The sequence below is a fragment of the Jaculus jaculus genome, chromosome 1 (assembly GCF_020740685.1).
Source record: "Jaculus jaculus isolate mJacJac1 chromosome 1, mJacJac1.mat.Y.cur, whole genome shotgun sequence".
Taxonomy (NCBI): Eukaryota; Metazoa; Chordata; class Mammalia; order Rodentia; family Dipodidae; genus Jaculus; species Jaculus jaculus.
In genome coordinates this window covers 291,834,641-291,855,288 of record NC_059102.1, presented here as the reverse complement: position 1 = coordinate 291,855,288, position 20,648 = coordinate 291,834,641, and the positions used below count along the sequence as shown (strand labels likewise).

Sequence of the window (20,648 nt, the reverse complement as noted above, 5' to 3'; positions counted from 1 at the left end):
GATCTTTTTACTCTGTGTGCACACAGGCCACACACCATGACACATGTGCATTCACATAGTTCGCATACACAGGTACATGTATAACAATATACAGCACAAGTGGAGTAGATTTCCTATTCTAAAGTGCTTGTGCAAAACGGTTCCCAAGTGTCAATACATGATGCATTGCAAAATAAAGTACTTCAGAGTCCTGTGACAAGATGATAACCACTGAGCTATCATACTCAGATTTGTTCCATGCATTCCACTTAACCAACCAAGGGATTGTCTGCACCATTTCTGCTTCTGTGCTTTTAGGGAATAGTACAGATGGAGGTCAACATGTTTCCTTGAGAGAATGTTTCTTGATCTAAAGCCAAGTCTCCTATCAATGGTGCTTCCAACAAAGTAGATGTAAGACAAATTAAAAAGTTTTTTCTCAGTCCAATTGATCAGAAACGACTTGTTCTCTAAAGTATTTTTTTTTCATTCTTATATCTTAAAAAAAATCAAAAGGAATTTTAGAGCCTTGGAATTGAAAATGATTGCGAGTATCATTCCTTCAATTACCCTGTCAGATGTTTGAATCTTTTCCAGAGAACTATCAGTACCCTAGACCCTGATAACACTAGCTGAAGGCTGGAGCCCTGGCCTTTGTCAGCAGATGGTACCGAGGGAGTCCCTCCCTCGTGCAGGAGCCTATGTCTGCTCTGGCAGGCACGTCATGACTGAGTTGTGGTGCAGTCATCAGCTAGGTCCCTTGGGCTTCTTCATGGTTGTCGACCAAGGCTCCATCATTCTGCAAATGTGTTGATTTTGAACAATCCTCATTTGTACTAATGTTGTAAATGTGGTCCCCTTTGAAGTGATCTATTTCTTAGCTTGGTAAATGATTAGCAGCTCTAAAAATACCATAGACTTGTTAATCTCAAACTTCCTTATGTGATGTCTTCATAACTTAAAGCTTTTATCATCAGAAAGTATCATATTGATATACTTTCCCCCCAAGTCATAAGGCAATATAATAGTAGAATATGTATTTTATCACATTAGATAAAAAAGAAACCTAATAAAATAATACCAAATGTGCTGGAAAGCACACAAAATCTGCATGTGAGTGTTGGAGCAGAAGGAAGAAAGATTTTGGTAAGCAGGTAAAAGTAGGGCAGAGGAAAGATAGAGTTCAGATGGAGGACAGAAAGACAGAAGTGCTACTTGGAGCAAGTGTGGGCAGTATGAGTGCTCAGGTCTTGTGTCAACAAACGATGATGGTCTTCAGGGACCTCCTTAGCCCTCTTCAGGGTTCCTCTCAGCTTTCTTTTTCTAAGCAAGAGGAGCCATTTGTGAGGAAAGACCAGGAACCCACCTCATCTAAGACAATACTAGCATCTTAATTTGATGGGAAAAGAGTTCACAATAAAAGGCAGAGAATCCTTGAAGAAGAGAAGGGAGAAGAAGAAGTTCTCTAAGATAGAACTAGAAATATCAAGATAGCACTTTCCTGATTCCCAGTTCTGCCCTTTGTGAACCCTGAGTCCTCCACATGTCTTCTGGAATGAGCAGTTGTAAAGTAACACTTACGGCATGGTTGGTGGCCTCCGTCACATTCACCACTACTATCCGTCATGCTTCATGTGAATCATGAAGGTTTTGAATATTTTAAATATTAAAGCACATCATTTTATGATTTTCTGTCCAAGATAATGAGTACTTGGGCCATAACATATTCTTTATGAATATTCAAATTGAAGTCAGCTGTTCCTGTTTTACAGACCCAACAAAGTTTCACCTCCCATAAAATTCCAAGACATTGAAAGACAAGTTGCAGAAGCGTTGTGCTCTTGACTGACAGGTGACAACCTGGAAAAGGTTGTTGTTATGACTTTAAGGCCCCCAGAACTAAGGTCAGCAGTTCACTGTGTCTCTAATTTGAAGTCCACTTTCTTTAAACTTACTAGATAATGGTTTAGCATGGGGAACAATGGACACTCTCAGGCAAGAAACATCTAGTGTTTTAAATTTGAAGATTTGAGGTTTGGCTTCGCAGTATTCTCAGTGGCTCTGAGGAGGACATCCTTGCCATATTTTCTACAAGTGATGAAGGCCGGCACAGGTCACTGATGAGCTCTGGAATCGTTCTGATTTGTTCTATACTTGCTTTGGACACAAGTTTAAATTACATTCAATGTAATTTAATTGTTTCCACATGTACATTATATTTTGTTGGTCTACAACTGCTAACAACATTTTAAGAGAACTGAGGGTTGTAGAATTTTGTTCAGTTTGCAGCTGAGTTTGTCACCCACATTTTCTAGGTAGAGAACAGACTACATGACTGAGATCGTTCCAGTATGTCCATGTCATGTGAAAGGACTGTGATTGAGGCTAGCCTTTAAAGTTCATTACGATACATTTACTCATTCAGGAATAAGGGTAAGCATTGTAATGCCAGGAAGAATTCTTTTTTGGAGCTGGGTGTGCTGATGTAGGCCTGTGCCTGCAGCAGTAAGAGACAGAGGCAGGAGGGCTGTAAGTATGAGGACAGCTGGGGTTATATAGCAAGATGATGCTTAAAAAACAAACCACCATTTGGGCCTGGGAAGATGGCTCAGTGGTTAAAGGTATTTGATCACACAGTCCATTGGCTTAAGTTCAATTCCCAAGACACCCACATAAGCCTTTGCAGTGGTGAGAGGCCCTGGCATCCCCACACCCACACACGCACATACACACACACACATGCACACACACACAGGCAAATACACAAAAATGTTTTTTAAAAAACTTTTGGAGTTACAACTGAGACTTCCAAAAGCTTTCTGTTTTATTTTTATTTATTTGAGAGAGAGGCAGAAGGAAAGAGGAAATTGAGAGTGTGGGCCCGGCAGGTTCTCTAGCTGCTACAAACGAATTCAAACTCATGCACCACTTTGTGTACCAGGTTTTATATGGTTACGCAGGCAAGCACCTTTTACCATGATGCCGTCTCTCCAGCCCTTTAGTTTTTGATCCCTCAGCATTAGGTGAACCTGGAAGACAATTGATCAAGCACTTATTTTTTTAAATATTTTATTCATTTTTATTTTTATTTGAGAGTGCGCGCGCGCGCGCGAGAGAGAGAGAGAGAGAGAGAGAGAGAGAGAGAGAGAGAGAGAGAGGGAATGGGCGTGCCAGGGCCTTCCTCCACTGCAAACAAACTACAGACGTGTATGCCCCTTTGTGCATCTGGCTAACATGGGTCCTGGGGAATCGAGCCTCGAACTGGGGTCCTTAGGCTTCACAGGCAAGCACTTAACCACTAAGCCGTCTTTCCAGCCCCAAACACTTATTAAAGACAGTGAAAGTGAGGAGCAAGGAAGGGAGCAGACTCGAAGTCATGAGGTATGAGGCAGTGGCTGCTCTGAGAATGGCTTTCCTTGTCCCTGAGGTCCCATTATATGAAGGCTTCCCATGAGGGTTTGGGGAGGGCCTATGTTTTTCTCTGACTCTTCAGTTTAAAGTTCCATTTGATTTTTGTGCCCTTCCCACCCTGAGTTGTATGCAGAAAAGGCAACATGGTAATCTCGATTTTATTACTTCCTCAACTGATAGGATTTCCACTTATTGTATAATCTTGCTTTCCAGGAATTAATTTTTGAACATAATTATCATTGTGACTCTAAGGTCCTAGCATTTTAAAAATTTACTCCACAAACTATTTGCTGTGAAAAGTTCACATGTTTCTATTTTTGTTCAGTAAATATTTGCATATCTGAATGTCTTTGGCAATCTAGTAAACTGGAGTTATCAAGTGAAATTATAAAGATAAAATGAATACAAAATACTGAGTAACATGTGGCTGTTGCTATTGACTGATTGTATTTCAGGGTGCAAATAAAAATACAAGATTCACAAATCAGACTATTTCTAACATTTATTTAGGGAATCATTCAATTCATTGAATTATGCAGTCAATCTCTGCTATATCTTTTGTGTGTGTGTGCATGTATTTCTATGGTTTTAGGGAACATATTTACATAGGCATGGTATTTTCTTTTATTAAATATGAAACTTAACTGCATGCCAGGGGGGGGGAAAGAGAGAAGGGGAGAGAGGAAGAGAGATCAGAGACTAGAAGAATTTGTTGAATATACTATTGCGTGTATATATATGTATGTACACATATTTTGATATGTATAGAAATATATACACATGTATATCTATTTTCTGATGTGTATATGTGCACATATTTCCTTTCCTGTACATGATTAAGGAATAATTTGATCCTTGATCTTTTAGAGGGTTCAGATCTGTAATTATGTACAACTTGGTATGGGATAGGCTAGACTGGAATAAAGTTCAGGCTGAATATAGCAAGTGTGCTTAATTTGTGTCATGATCACATTACATTTGTCCACTCACTCACTACTCATTCATCTATCCAATAGAGATTTAGTGGAAGGAAACATACATTTGAACTCCAATTAGCAAATACTGAAAGAAGGAACAATGTGTTGTGGGTGTCTAGAACAATAGGAATTTTCACCCTCTAATTATACTGGGTCATGGACAAGCTACTTGAATGAAAGTGGTAAACCAGGCAGAACTATCTAGTGTACAATGCAAAAATATTTTATTTTTTAAAAAATCTCATTTATTTGTTTATTTACTTATGAGAGAGAAAAAGGGAACAGAGGGAGGGAGGAAGGAAGGGAGGAAGGAAGGAAGGGGGATGAAGAGAGAGAGAGAAAGAGACAGAATGGGTGCATCAGGACCTCTAGCCACTGCAAAATAACGTGAGATGCATGTGCTAGCTTTGTGAGCTGGCTTTATGTGAGTACTGATGAATCAAACCAGGGTCCTTGGGCTTTGCAGGCAAGCATCTTAACTGCTAAGCCATCTCTCCAACCCTAAGTTTTTTTTTTTTTTGAATATTCCTTATTGACAGGGAATATTGACTACAGATAAAAGGTCTTAGCGGGGTGTGGTGGGGTGCATACCTTTTATCCCAGCACTGGGAGGCAGAGGTAGAAGGAGCACTGTGAGTTCAAGGCTACCCTGAGACTACTTAGTGAATTCCAGATCAACTGGGGCTAGAGTGAGACCCTACCTCAAAAAACAAATAAAGAAACAAAATTCTTCTTATCTCATGCATCAAAATTACTGACATGCCTAGTGACTGCTTCCAAATTTTATAGTGTACAGATATTCATTCCTGGTTATTTGCTGCATGTGACAACCATCCAGATAACTGCCATACAAAGGGAAGCATGTTCAATTTCACTCAGGTACAAAGCATTTCAGAGTGCTGATGGGTGAGTAGGTAGGTGTATCTGACTGGAAGCAAAGAGCAGGTTTGAAAGAGTGGAGTGGGAGTGATGTCATCTCAATCGTGGGATGACATCTAGTCAATATTTACTCAATGACTCCTTACAGTGGCGAGATTAGGTATGATCTGAGGTCTTAGAGACCCAGCACACTTCCTGCCATTGGACAGTTTATGGAATCACTGGAAAATTCAGACTTGGATTTACTGGTGAGCAGTTTGTTTGGTAGTGGAGACTAAATAGCAAAAAGATACCTGAATGTAAGTATTTAAGAAAGAAAGAAGCAGGGAAATATTCACAGAAGAAAAACAACCTTTAACCTCTATGGCCATACCACCTTGAATGTACCCGATCTCATCCGATCTCAGAAGCTAAGCAGGGTCTGGCCTGGTTAGTACTCGGCTGGGAAAATACCTTTAGCTTAAAGGGAACAATATTTACATGAGGCAGAAAGCGAGATGATTTGATTCACTGTAGTACTTAGTGAAGATTTTAAGAGCAATGTGACATACACACACATATAGTTTGCTGCAGGAGTTAGCAGTTAGTGGCAGGAAGAACAGAGTCAGGTTGGTCCTCAGTTCATGGCATCAGATAGGAGGTGACTGGTCCTGCAGTAACGTGAACAGCAAGAAGAGGGAGTGGAAGAAAGCAAAGTGAAAAGGAAGGAACAGATTCATAAAGATAAAGAAATGATTGAGGGCTGACCATTGAGTGAAAGAAGTTGGCAGCACGGGGGTAAAAGTTAAATTAGGTTTGGCATCCAAGTGTGTAGGCACTGACGAAATTAGTGAAAATGTGATTAGGAGAGTATGTAATTAATTCCATGTTACTCTCACTCAAGTCCACCCATACAACATACAGATGTAGATTTCTCAGAGGAAGTTATAAATGAGAAACTGGGACTTTGGAGGTAAGTGCAGAGTGAAGATCACACATGCTTTTGAGAACAGACTTTTCTGTTAAACTACATGCTTTGAAAATACATGTAAGTGATAAAAGGTGGGAGGTGAATCCTGTAAAAATAGAAAGGACTTCAACTCATTAAAACTTCTGGGAGTCTATTGTTGATATCTTTTCTAATGTGAAGTTGGGGTTATTATAGCTTCCAGTCCCATGCAGTTATGAAAAATGATAAAACATTAAATGAGTTCCTATATTTGAGAGGGAACATTTTAACAGTTAACACCCTACTTATTAACAAATGGTATGCAAAGGTGGTAAGTTTTGCTTGGGATTTACCAGTTCTTGCAGGCCGCAGTGGGAATGAATCTATAGATAATTATTACACCTCTGCTTAGATAAATGGTTCTTGAGTTATGTGTATCAGAATACGAGGCCATTTGGAACTTGGGGAAAACAGTGACAGGAGAATCAAATAAAATACCCAGATTTTAATAAACTTTACAGAGTTGTTGCTTTTTTGTGTGTGTGTTTTGGATTTTCAAAGCCCCTACGATCACCAGCTCCTTCCTTCTCCTCCTTCTTCTTCCTTGCACTTAGCATGTGACTGCAGATGTGACGGCCTATGCTGAGGCCAGGGAAGAATGTGGTGTGCACTCCTCCATTGCTCATCATTGTGTTTCCTTGATATGAGTCTCTCACTGAACCTTGAGCCATTTTTTGGTCAGACTGGATGACAAGCAAACCCCAGTGGATCTTTGGTCTCTGTTCTCCACAGGGTTGGGATTACATGTGTGCATGACCCTGTCCTGTTGTTTATTTGGGTTCTGAGGAATTGAACTCAAGTAGTCTTACTTAGGTCCTTTCAGACCCTCATGCTCAGTAGCAGCAAGTGCTCTTACCTGCTGCTCCATGTCCTCAGCCTCACCTTGCTGATCATTAGCTTGTGCTAGACCATGAGTTCTGTAAGGATGAGATTGTTAACCTATTGATTACCGCATGCTTCGTAACAAAGCAGGGTCTTTAGTAGTTGTTAAGTGCTCAAATACTGTAGCTCAAAAGTTTATTATTTTAACCCTGCAGTTATTGACATCTGTTAAGGAAATTAATAATAAATAGCTAGGGAAAAGTTGAAAAAATGTTAAAACTCAACAACAGAGGAATGGTTGATTAAATTGTGACAGTAGATAAAATAGAAGAATCATACAATCATTAATAAAATTAGTAACATAGAAACATCAACATAACATAATACTAAATTGAAATCACAATCTAAAAACCTAGAAATTCCAGTATACTCAGAGTTTCATACATCAGTGCATATAATTATGAAGGAAATAGTTGTGATAAGAGTTCCTTTCAGGGGCTGACTACTTCTGTTAAGGAAAACATTGAGTCTATTCACATAGAAAACCTAAGACAGAGTTTATAGGCTAGGAAGAAAACAATGAAAGAGGAAGAGTGAAAAGATTGAAAGAGTATATTGTATATAGAGTTCTCTTGGAAAGCTTCTTTAATTTGATCAGAAACTAGGAGCAGTATGGAAATAGAGCTGTGTGACCCAGTGAAGAGAGTGATGGCGTAGGGAGAGGGGACAGTCACAGGAGCTGTGCCCATACTTAGCGCACTAGCTCCAGTGGTGAGTGCAGACACCTCTGTCATTTTTATGGCAGAATTGTGGCTGTTGTTACAGGTGGGCTTTTATCTATCATTGTGGGAGCTTATGGATGTTTTCTTCTAACTGCTTACATTTTCTCAGTACAGCAAGAAGTAGGATCTTCAGATAACAGTGAGAGGAGAATATAGGTGATGTATGAGATAGTTATTCAAGACAATGGGAGAGTAAATAGAAGTTTAATTGGAAATTATATGATAGTTTCTACTACTTTATATATTTTAGGGTATTTTAAATATATACACAAGTAAAACTTTTCCCAGTTCCATATTAATTTTCTTATCTCTTCCATCCCCTCCTGACTGCAGAGATTAATCTAGTGGCAAACTGACAGAAAATAAAACACTTGAACGTTTGCTTGCTTTCCAAACTCCTGAAGTAATTTATGACTAGACTATCCATTTCTTTGCTTTATTGCTTGTGAAATAATTGAATTTTGCTTTCTGCTGAACAGGGCGGTGGTGATTGTCCAGAAATGAGCATTGGAGCTATAAAAATTGCCTTGGAAATCTCTCTTCCTGGTTCTTTCATCTATGTGTTCACTGATGCACGGTCCAAGGATTATCGGCTCACCCATGAGGTGTTGCAACTTATCCAACAGAAACAGTCTCAAGTAAGTGGGATTCAGCTCCGGAGCCTTGCATCTGAATGCAGCACAGGGGGTTGCCTATCCCCTTTGACTGTGCCGTGTGTGGTGACTAACAATGATTGTAGCTACACACACACACACACACACACACAATATGCATGTATGATCTAATCCAAATGTAAATTTATATGAGATACTTGTTGATAGAACATGATCACTTTATTTTTGAATACAGAGAAGAACTAATTGGGAATTAATTAAAGTTCTTGTTACCATCTTACCCATATGGTTTCTAAAATCATGGGCTTAACAATGCAGACCTATATTTCAAATGTGAATTTCTGTGTGGAATCTTACCTGAGTTATTCAGTGTATTAGTTAGTTATGACTTCATAGCAAAACCCAATGACAAAACAATAAGCATTTTGTTTCTCACATGTTAGCACATTTTAGTAAATCTAGGCTAGCAATGCTCACTTGTGTGTCTGGGAATTTTTGGATGCTGGACGTTAGCCATATTTGGATCTCTCCCACAAATTTCTTAGTTCCTTTTCAGATAAGTAGGTTAATTTAAGCATGTCTATTTTGTGGTCATGGCTGAAGCACCAGAGATCCAGTGGAAATGTTCAAGGTCTTTAGAGAGATGAAGCATCGACCTTATAGAATGTTTCCTGCCTCATGCTTTTAGCCAGCAAAGTCATATGGCTAAGCTTAGATCCAAAGATGACAATATGTGCTGTACCTGTGTAGTGAGTTCAACATTCTCTGGCAATGTGAATGGATATAAGGAAGGCGAGGAATTGAGGCTACTGTGTAAGCACAGTTTTGGTCTCTCTTCCTTAGCCTATACTTTCAAAATATAAGTAGCTATGATACTGTGGGGCTCACTGTTGAACAGGGTATAAGGTTAAGAATTAACACATGTGGTGCTGAAGAGATGGCTCAGTGGTTAAGGTGCTTACTGCAAAGCCTAAGAACCCCAGTTCAGTTCCCCAATGCCCACATAAAGCCAGATGCATAAGATGCATTATGTGTCTGGACTTCATTTGCAGTGGCTAGAGCCCCTTGTGGGCCCATTTTTTCTCTCTCTACCTCTTTCTTATAAAAAAATAAATAACGGGTAACATAGTATATGTTAACTTTGAGAAATCCATCACTAACTTCCATTGTTTAAACCACAGGTGGTGTTTGTGCTCACTGGAGACTGTGATGACAGGAACCATATTGGCTATAAAGTCTATGAGGAAATTGCCTCTACAAGTTCTGGTCAAGTGTTTCATCTGGACAAAAAACAAGTGAATGAGGTCAGTTCAGTGACATAAGTTGACTTTATTATTAGCTATTTGGCCAGAATAACTTAGGCCACCCTAACAGTTTAATTTCAGAAACAATATTAACCAACAGGTTTTATTCCTAGGCCACATACAGGTCCTTAACAGCAGAGAGCTAATGTGGAGAAACAGATTTATTTAATGTTGTCTTCTAGGATGTATGATGCTATAGCAAAAATTATTAAGTCAAAGTTGTTTAACACTCATCTAGTCTGAGTCAAAAATTTGCATAGTTCTTATCCTTTGGAAAGGACAACTCATGTTTCTGATGGAAAAACTTTAAAATAACAGAAAAAATGAAGCATGGCTGTTATTGAAGTTGAATGTGAAAAACTAATTGAACAAAATTCTTATGAGGTTTCAGCTCTAAATTTAAAAGTCTAAACCACTGAATAACTACCTAGTTAGCAAAGAATTTTAATAAGAATGTTTTTTGTGTTCTCTGAATAAATCCTTGAAATAAATCTGATTTCTTCTTCCTTCTTTCACTTACCTTGCCTTGGCTTTTCATGTGATAATAACATTGTATCACTTCCTTTTCTTGTTTCTGTGACAGAATACCTGACAGAAGCAATCCAAGGAAGGGAATGTTTATTTGGGCTTCCGTTTTGAGGTCATGGTTTATCCTGTGAGGAAGGCATGGCAGCAGGGACACGTAGGGAGCCAGTGGTTTTGCTGGGCCCCGTCAGGAAGCCGTGAGCAATGAATGCCCATCCTCAGCTCACTCAGTCCTAGACTCCATCCTGTGAAATGAGGTTGCCCACGGTTCCCGTGGGTCTTCCCACCTCAGCCAACCCAATCTAGAACTCCCTCACAGACATGCCTACAGATGTCTCCGAGGTGATTCTAGATCTCTTCAAGTTGACAATAAATGTTAACCATAATAAATATTTTGCTTCTTTATTTATTTGGCTTAGTTATTTGTTTGCCTCCTCCGCCCCAGTTATGTTTCTGGTAATATAACAGTGCAAAGATAAGGTTTTAAGTTGACATAATTCATACTTTCAGTGTGTCTATATAAAACATATCAATTTTATGACACATTCTTGAATGCAATGGTTCAGTAGATCCTTATAAGTTAAGAATAATTATTATATCACAGAGATATTAATAGGAAGTTGTAAGTTTCTATAAGTCACAACTTAGCTTAAAGATTTTTATCAACATATAGAGACATAAACCCAAATGATTACTTGATACAAAGGTGTTTTCTTAGAAGAAACCACTTTTGAGACGGTAATAACTTGAGTCAATATTGTGTTTTCTTTTGTGATTCAGAAATGCCTAGATGTGTCTAATAACTATAAGAGGATTCTTTAGTAGTAAACTTACATAAATGTTTGTTTATTTGGGGGTGAGGTAGGATCTCATGCTAGCCAAGGCTGACATAGAACTCACGCTGCAGCCCCAGGCTGGCCTCAGGCTCACAGTGATCCTCCTGTCTCAGCCTCCCAAGTGCTGGGATTAAAGGTATGTGCCACTGTGACCAGCTACGAATTTGGAACCTTGGGAATGGGATGGGAAAGAATGAGGGACTTTCACGAACTGTACTTCTCGTCTCATTTCCAATATACTGTGCTCAAACCTAATGAAAGAAAGGCTTGCTCTTTGAAGTTGCTTCTAATCTCAAACTGAAAAAATCCTGAGGTACAGCTAGGACTTACACAAAGCTGGGGCATAAATGAGGTACAACATTATTCTTTCTTGCATCAGCAAGAACATCCTGCTTAGGATTTGGTGAGGCTCTAGGTTGGAAATGACAGTGGAGTTCATTGGCGATGATACTGGAAGCAGCTGAAGATGTGATGCACAGTGGCCATAATGGTTCATACCAGAAGGTATTGAGCCGAGAAGAGGTGAGAAGGCTAGTGGCCAGCATAGGGACATTTAAAAGAATAGAGTCAGACCTGTTTGTGAGAAACTCTGCGAACAAGTTGGGTATAATTTTGAGGGGCTATTTTCCAGATTCCAGCCGGGTGTCTTGGTGTTCTGTGCTGGCAGTGCATGGTGCTCTCAGCAATAGGGTCTTACCTTTTACATCGGGTGGGCAATCCAAGTTGCCTTGGCAGAGCCTGCTTTTGTTTTGGGGACCTTGTAGGTCTGTCCAATCAACAGCTGAATGTGGGTAGCAACATATTTCTGGTACTTTGATTTATAGGCCAGAACCAAATGTTTTAAGGTTAAACTTCATCCCACTCTCTGTTTTCCATTTTTAAAGAGTGATGAAGCAGAAGATCCAGGTATCTTTTGTCTCTATTCAACATGACAGAAGGCCGAAGGGAAGAAATTATTTCGCTGAGTATCAGTGCTCTATAAATCACTGTATGGTGTTATTTATACTTTGGACACAGGAGGTAAAACACCTCAACATGTACTTAGTTCACTTTTGAAGATGGAACAAGAACTAAATTTGACAGTACCATGACATTTCCTTGAAAACTGAGTGGTTGTCAGTTCATTAATGAATGCTTCCTTTTATGTAAGAAAGTCCAAATTTGAAATCTGAAAGTTAGAGATGCTATCTCAAAAAACAAAAAACCAAAGCTAACAAACAACATGCATTGTTAGCTTATTCACTTGTTCTACACTTCCTGTTCTTTCTCCACACCTTCCCTAGTTAGTGTCCTCCAACATCCCCTTCATCTCCACTAAAAGCTTCTCCCTAGACATCTCAGCCTGGTGGATCACTTCCACTCCAGCACATGTTACTTCTTAAGGACAGAGGGTATATCAGTAACTTTCTCATTGCTGTGAATAAACACCCAACCAGAAGCAACTTAAAGAAGGAAAGAGTTTTTATTTCAGCTTATAGCTTCTGGTAATTTTCATAGTCAGGAAGGCAACATGGTCAGCCCATGAGCCATATTAGCAAGTAGATAGCTGAGGTACAACAGGAAGTGGGGCCAAGTTACAAAAACAAGACCCACCCTCAATGGCCCACTTCCTCCAGCAAGGTGCCAACTCCCAAATTATTTGGCTGAGTATCAGTGCTCTATAAATCACTGCATGGTGCTATCTATTTTGGAAACAGGAGTTAAAACACCTCAAGGATGTATTTATTTCACTTTTGAAGACGGAAGAACTAAATTTTAGTTCCACAACCTTCTTAAATGATTTGAGGTTTCAATGCAGAAAGACCAATATGGAGCAGAGTTAGAATTTTTATTAAAGATGCTAAGAAGGGCTCTTAAGAAGTACATCTGAGATCATAGATATGGGCTTCTCTAAAAGAGAGGCTCAGGGAAGAAATCAGCATGGGTATGGACTCCTCAAGGGAGAGACACTATTAACTGCCTAGAATCAGCCATATAAACCATTTTCTTGGCTCTCAACTGGCATCTTAAAAGGTTACTTTTTATCTCTCTTTTGATAAGTGAGGTTATGGGGTGGCTCTGGAGATGCCTTGGATAGACTTATAATCTGATATAGTAAAACCAGAAACCATTAGGGTTGTACAAGGGGTTCAGTACACATCTTTTCCACATAAATAGGGTTTCTGGTGAGATACCTAGAAAATTGCAGGCTTACAGCTGGCTGGGGAAAAAGACCTTAAGCAGATGTGGTTAATAGTACTGGAATTCTTGCTTCCCTGCTGGCAAGAGGCTTCAACTAAACTCCTGGGTGATGGATTCTTTTTTTCTCCTTATGTCTCTGTAATTTTCCCTCTTTTCATCCTGCCTCATAATGACAAACAAAAGGCAGCATGTTGTAATGGGAAGTATTGGGCTTTAGAATCAAAAAGATCAGAGTTTGAATGACCTCTCTGTCTTTAGCTAATTGGTCAACTCTGTGCCTTCATGTCAATATGGGTGTTTTCATGGCCTCACAGAACTATTGTGAACAGAAAAGAAAATGAGAAATACATGTAATAAGCTGAATAGAGAGGGTCCCAGGGAAATGGAAGTCACATAGTCTGGAAGACTTTAAAGACATGAAGTTCTCCTCTCTTCATCAGGGCATCATTGTCTGTCATACCTTCCTTGTTTCTGGGTCATCCTTCTCCTATAGGCTGAGCAGAAGGACTGGAGAAGCGTGGTATTTGGAAGGGCATCACCTTTGCAAGTAAATGCGTGAGAGGGTATGGTCCAGCACTACTAAAGACATTTCTAAGATTCTCAAACTTTCACCACCACTTTGTAGTTAAATTTTTTTTTTATTTTTCATATTATAATTAGCAATAACAATGATTTAATTACTTCCTTAAGGAATAATAATAATGTCAATAATAAGTAAGGGTGTACTGTGTTCTCGTACTCTGCTGGGTGCATTCCCTTAGTCCTCTCAGTTATCTCTGGAAATAGGCATACTGAAGCCCTGGGCAGAATAAGGCCCATTCCCCGTGGAGTTAGCCACGGCAGGCGCAGCCACTGAGAGGAGAGGCAATGGGCAGGGGCTCTTGATGTCCTGCCTGCAGGTCAAGTGAGGTGAAGGTTAGACGTATGTCATGGAGTTAAGGGAAGACAGAATCATTGGCTCCTCTTGGGAACAACAGAACAGACGATGTTTTATTTTATCTATAACAAGAATTTATACCCTCCATTTAAGGAACCATCTTTTCTTTTTTAACCACTAAGGAATTTCCAATAGGAAGTGGAAAATTGAACTCACTAAGTATTTAAAAGGAAGTAACAAAAATGCAGAAAGAAATGCAATGACAATCTATGAAAAACCAGTCTGGCAACACAATGCCTCATGGGTTTGAGATTACTAGATTTATTTCTCTTGTTCCTTCTATACTCATTTTCTCTGGGTTCAGTGCTATATCATAAAACTGTAAACTTTGCTGGAGTATGAATTTGGCACAGCCCCTTTCTGCTATTTGGCCAACAACAATGTTTAACTAGGACTCTGAAGACCCCTGTGCATGTGGGCTCGATGGTGGCGGTTGCTGAGGGGGTTTGAACAATTAGTGGTGTCAAAGGAGCTATCGGCCGTTTTGTTCTCCCTTCTTCTGAGTTTCACTCCAGACATTATTTTGAAAACATAACCTTACTTCTGACCCTGAAAATAAGTAGAAACGGGTGTTTCCTCTGAAAGTTGAAAAATTATGAGACAATGGTAACATTCTAGAAAGTGTCAGGAAGTGTGTGGGAACAATCTGTAAATGTTTCCAGTATCCCTTCATTGAAGTCACCTAGTTAAATGTCCAAAGTGAAGTGGAGAGCCCCGAGCTCACGCATCACCACGATACAGATAGCTCTATATCCACAAGCATGTCGGAAATGAACATGCTCCGAAACTCCAGAGCAGAGCTTTCCTTGCTCCCTTGTGCTACAGCTAGGGTGAGATGTCCTTGGACACGTATTGCTAGGAATGCTGATGTTACAGGCACCTGGGAGAGCTTTACTAGTCACTAATATGGTTAAATGAAGCCACATGTCTTTTGTCTGGTTAGAGCAAAAAATAAAATAACTAATTTATGCATTCAAAATTAGCATTGTCTATAAACTTCTGAGCATGTGAACAAGTTTTCGCCCCCGCATTTGAAATATGTGTAGTACATAATAATTCCTGCAAATGGCTCAGAGAGATGACTGTTCTTAGATAAACTATACCAAAGACCAGCAGAGCTGCCCTGAAGTGCAATCAGTAAATTGTACCAGAAAGAGATAAAAGCTGGGGAATTGTAGTTTAAAAGGATAAACCCTGCAAACTGATCATCTGCGTTGTCTCATGGTTTGTAGACTGGTTCTGGGAGTATTTGAAGGCTGGTTATAAATAGTGGTGCGTTCTGTAATATGCCATAGGGTCCCTTCAACAAAGCAGTACCTTCTTAGAATCATGTCTTATTATGAAAATGACACCCCACAGTCCTTCATAAAGACAATAAGAATATCCAATCCTGATTTACAATTCAGAAAATAGAATCTGTACCACTCACTAAAATGCCAAGGCATAAAGAAGAGCAGTATCAAAGGAGCAAACAGGTTGTCTAATTACCTGAAGGAATATTTCCTAGAGGGGAAACCAAATGTTCTTTAAGCGTGTGATGATTTATCTGGATTGTCACCTTAACTGGCTCTAGAATGATACAGTAGAAAAATGTCTGGGTGCATTGAGAAGACTCTAACTGTCCGTAGCACCATCCCGTGAGCTGGTATCCAGCCTGATTTACAAAGGTGAGAGCAAGCCAAGCACCACACCCCCCTCCGACCCGCCGCCCCTGCTGCTCGTGCCCTCCCTGTCCTGACGACTGACTGCGCCCTGCGGCCCTTCGTCCCTTACACTGCTTCCTGTCACACATTTGCCACTGCAGTGTCACAAGTAGCTACCTGACTAGGTAAACGCTACCTGACTAGGGGCAGGCTTTTTATGGGACCAACACAAACAGAATAAAAAAAAAAACAAAACTTTTCATTTAGCTGATGGTGTTTGGATTAAAAGCTAAAACAAACTAGCAGGTTTGACTATGAGATAATAGAGCTAGCAAAATTGAATCAGTCAATTGTTTGCATGGCTGCTTCTAGTTTGCAAAAGCCTTAAGCTGCCCAACAGTTACTATGCTCACCTTACAGACACAAAACTCAAAACTCATGCAAAATCCACACTGGCTTCAAAGAGTTTAACTATTCTCCCATTAAGAGGATGCATTTTACTTTTTACTGGTATGGTGGTGTGTGTGGGGGGGGGATAAAAATGACACAAGAGCTTGACACTTAAAACTGGAACAACCAGTGAGCACTGAACTCATTCTTGAAGAATCAGTCATCAAGGAACTTCAGAGAATGCAAGGAGCACAAACCCCATCAGCAATTTGAAATAATTAAGACTGTAGGGCTGCAGAGATGGTTTACCAGTTAAGGCACTTGCCTGCGAAGCCTAAGGAACCAGGTTTGATTCTCCAGTACCCACGTAAGCCAGATGCACAAGGTGGTGCAAACATGTGGAGTTTGCTTGCAGTGGCTGGAGGTTCTGGCATGCCCTTTCCTCTCTCCTATCTGCCTTCCCCACATCAAATAAATAAATAAATACATAAAATGTAAATTAAAAAAATACCTTATAGCTTTTAATGAGCTAATTTGGATATTTCTTTTTATATTTTATATATAGAATTTTGAAGATTCCTTTTGAAATCTTTTTTTGTGTAAGGAAAGCACATGTTAATGAGAGATAACTGCTTTTATGTAGATATGCCAATATCTATGTGCCAGTCCACCTGATCTTATGATGATAAAAAAATAAGAGAATGTTTATATTTCAGAGGTTACATACTTGATGCTTAGTAAAATTGTATTTGTATTTTATGAAAGTTTCATTGTAAAGCAGCTATATTCCAGTCCTGACATCAACAAGTCACACAGATACATACAATTGTTTTGTTTGTGAAAGTAAAGCAAGGTCATCTGTCTGTAGTGCTTAGAAAAAGACCTACCTTTGAATCTGGGGAAGAATTTTAGCATTTCAGTCTCAAGGCTTTTGGCCATCTAGGCCCATTATTTCAACACTTCCAATAGATTTTTGTACGCAAAATACGAAAGAGTACTTATTTGTCTGTCATGGAAAAGTAAATTGAAAAGTCTTGTCACTGCATTATTTTCTATAAGAATAGCTGCTGCCTTTATGTTTATGTAACTGAGAGGAGACATGCTTGGGCTTTTTCTCTAACAGTGATAGTTGAATAATTTGGCCTGACGTAATCAGGTCTTGTTAATTTCTAGAAATAAAGTTTATAGAATATAATGTTATTTTTTTGTTCTCTGATCCAAGAATCCATTATTTTATTATTATTACTCATCAAAAAGAAATTAGCTTCTTTCACTAAAGAGAGTATATAAATATTATTTTTAAGATATAAGGAAAAGACTTGGTTAATGTCTTTCACAGAAATATTTCTATTAACCTAATGTAGCTTAAAACACTTGTGGGAAAACATGTGAAAATATTTTTTTAAAGCTGGTTAAAGAACTTCATAGAGATTGGAGAAGTCTTAGGGCCATATTTTTCAGTATTTCTGGATAATGTGAACAAGCAGACAAATTAAAAAATTTGAGATGTTTTTAATGAAGTAGTGAGCAGTTTTGCACAGATATTATATTAAATCACAAATTCTAAGTAGTTACCAAATGTATGTTATGATTTATCATTTTTTTACTTGGTTGAATTTAAATGAAAGTGTTCATTATGGACAATGCAATTTTCATTTCTTGTTTTCAATAGTAAAAAGGAGATGAAAGAGTTAAGGTGTCAAAGTAAGGGAAGTTTTCTTTGAGAAATTTCCCTGTAACTTAGGATAAGTAGACGGAAATAGTTCATGCTTCATATACTTTTAGGTTCCATGTGCATTCCTGTTCTGAATTAAATATACTAAGGTTAAAAAAGCAAAACCTTTTGAGAGAGATGGTATGAACATCTTTTGAGAGCTCCCCCAGAGCATTTTGGTTGTGATTTGGCTTTGTGACAAAAATGATAAATGACTTTATTTTAATGGAAAGCCCCAGAAGAAAAGTCCACTTTAGGGGCTGGACGAATTGTTCAGTAGTTAAGGTGCTTGCCTGTAAAGCCTACCAGTCCCAGTTTGATTCCCCAGTAAACATGGAAAGCCAGATTCACAAAGTGGCACATGTGTATGGAGTTTGTTTGCGGTGGCTGGAGGCCCTGGCGTCCTGTTCGCTCTGCCTGTTCTCATACCCCCACCCCCGCTTGCAAATAATTAAATAAGATTAAAAAAACTTTAAAAAATCCACTTTAAAGTCATATTGAATACAATTTAAATAGCTTTAGTGTGAATGACTGAATAAGGGAAAAATGAAAATCTTAAACAATCTATGTACATTAAAATTTCATTGAATTATTTTATCTTTTTTATTATAACTTTAGGGAAAATTTATGTAGTTGGTTAGCTGTTTACAATTTTTTTTCAGGTAGAGTCTCACCGTAGCTCAGGCTGACCTAGCACTCACTCGAGTCCCAGGCTGCCCTTGTGCTCACAGCAGTCCTTCTACCTCTGCCTCCCAAGTGCAAGTGCTGGGATTAAAGGCGTGTGCCCCCAAGCAAGTGTAACTGTTTCTAATTCTGTGAAAAAGAAAAAAGTCATCAGGAATTAATCACAACATTTGTGAAAATTTGACCATAGCCATTCAAATAAAATTTATTAATTTTTTTATTTATTTATTAATTATTTATTTATTAATGAATGATCTTAGTAATATAATAATGAACAAAGTATATTTGAATGGTAAAACATAAGTAAATAAGATAATTAATTCTAGTAATGTCTATAAACATATATCTGGTAAAATCACAACTTTAAAATATAATCATCTATATATGTATATGCATATTTCTTTAAAAAATGTAAAGTTATATATATATATATATATATGTTGCAATGGCAATCAATGGAGAGAACAATTATAGATAGTTTTCACATTTTTTCATTTCAATGAGTTTCACAAAATATTTGTTTACTCATTTGCAAGCAGAGAGAGACAGAGCAAAGTGAGATACAGGGAAAGAGAGAATAGGCTTGCTTTGCATGGGTACTGAGGAATTAAACCCAGGTTGTTAGGCTTTGCAGGCAAGTGAAATTTCTCCAGCCCTCCTGAGGTTTTTAATAGTGAAAATGATGACTGCTATTTTTAAACTGAAAGTAGTGTAAGTGCTTCCACTAAATAAGAAAACATAGCCCTATACTGATGGAACTAAAGTATTTATAAGGCTTATAATCAATGACTGTGCTGTCAAGTATGGGATGGTAAGAGCAAATTAAGTTAAATATAGATAGGTGTGGTGTCTTAAGACCCCAGGCTTTGGAGTCTGGGGAGAGAAATCATCTCCCCTGCCCAGAAGCAGTATCCAGTGTGTTTGCTTCCTTCTCGAGTATAGACCTTTTCCGCTTCACTGGACTTCTAAAGTGGTGGTCATTTTTCTACCCTCATATGTACAATTTCTACAATCATGGATCTCTTTGCCATGTGTGAACTACTCTGTTCCTGTGTTATGGTAAGTCTTGGGTTAGCCTTTCTTTCCCTCTAAAAACGTGACACAGTGGAGAAATGCTACCTTCTTGAATCTTGCTTGTCTTGATCATCAGTGGTATGATGCTTGCCCCCAAACATATCCATTCCCTCTCACCCTGCCATTTCACTGTCTTTTATCCTAAATCTTTGTGCTCCCAATCTTTGGCTGCCTCAACAAGCACTCTTTCTCTTCATCTTACAGTGGAATTATTGCTATCTTTCTGGGCAGATCGCTTTTTTAAGTTCATTTATTTATGCCCCTATTTCTCATTATAGTATGTTTTGAATGACTTAATCTCCTTGTTGTTTCTATTATTCTGTGTAGATGATGTCCAGATTCATATATGTGGAACCACAGATCTACCTCGAGGGTCATTCCTCAGGTGCAGGCCATGTTTTTTTTTTTTTTTTTTTGAGACAAGTTCTGTCATTGGCTTCATGATCTCACTAGCTAGACTACTTGTCAGGCAGGGCCCAGGAATTCACCTCCCTCCACCTCCCCAGCACTGGGGTTACAAATGTGAGCCACTGCACCCAGCTTGTTTTACATGGATTCTGGATATTGAACTCAGGTCCTCATACTTGCCCAGCAACATTTTATCCACTCAGCTATCTCCCAAGCTTTCTGATTGCCTTCCCAGTCAAGTAATACCTTTCTTCACCAATTGTCCTGTTTACTCTATGGGCATATATGGAGATTTGGACTGGCCTTGCTAACCATTATCTCATTTCTTTATATCTTAAATTTCACTTCATTTGACCATGTATTCATTGGAGCAAAACATCTGTAGGATTTGCAGATTGTGGTGAGAAATGGGTGGTGTGGAACAGCATCTGTTGAAGGCAAGTTTATTTATTGACTTGGTGGGAACAGAAGAGAATGAGGAGGATGGCTTGGGCTCATTG

The 20,648-nt window shown here is 38.8% G+C and overlaps 1 protein-coding gene across 3 annotated transcripts in view; it reads left to right on the top strand.

Moving 5' to 3' along the window:
* Hmcn1 (hemicentin 1) overlaps nucleotides 1-20,648 on the top strand; it is a 453,131-nt gene that overhangs the window by 133,733 nt on the left and 298,750 nt on the right. For all 3 annotated transcript variants that reach the window (XM_045142289.1, XM_045142294.1, XM_045142284.1), the window contains exons 3-4: nucleotides 8,318-8,476; nucleotides 9,634-9,756. In XM_045142289.1, the coding sequence (XP_044998224.1) occupies nucleotides 8,318-8,476; nucleotides 9,634-9,756 (282 nt within the window). The remainder of the gene's footprint in view (nucleotides 1-8,317; nucleotides 8,477-9,633; nucleotides 9,757-20,648) is intronic.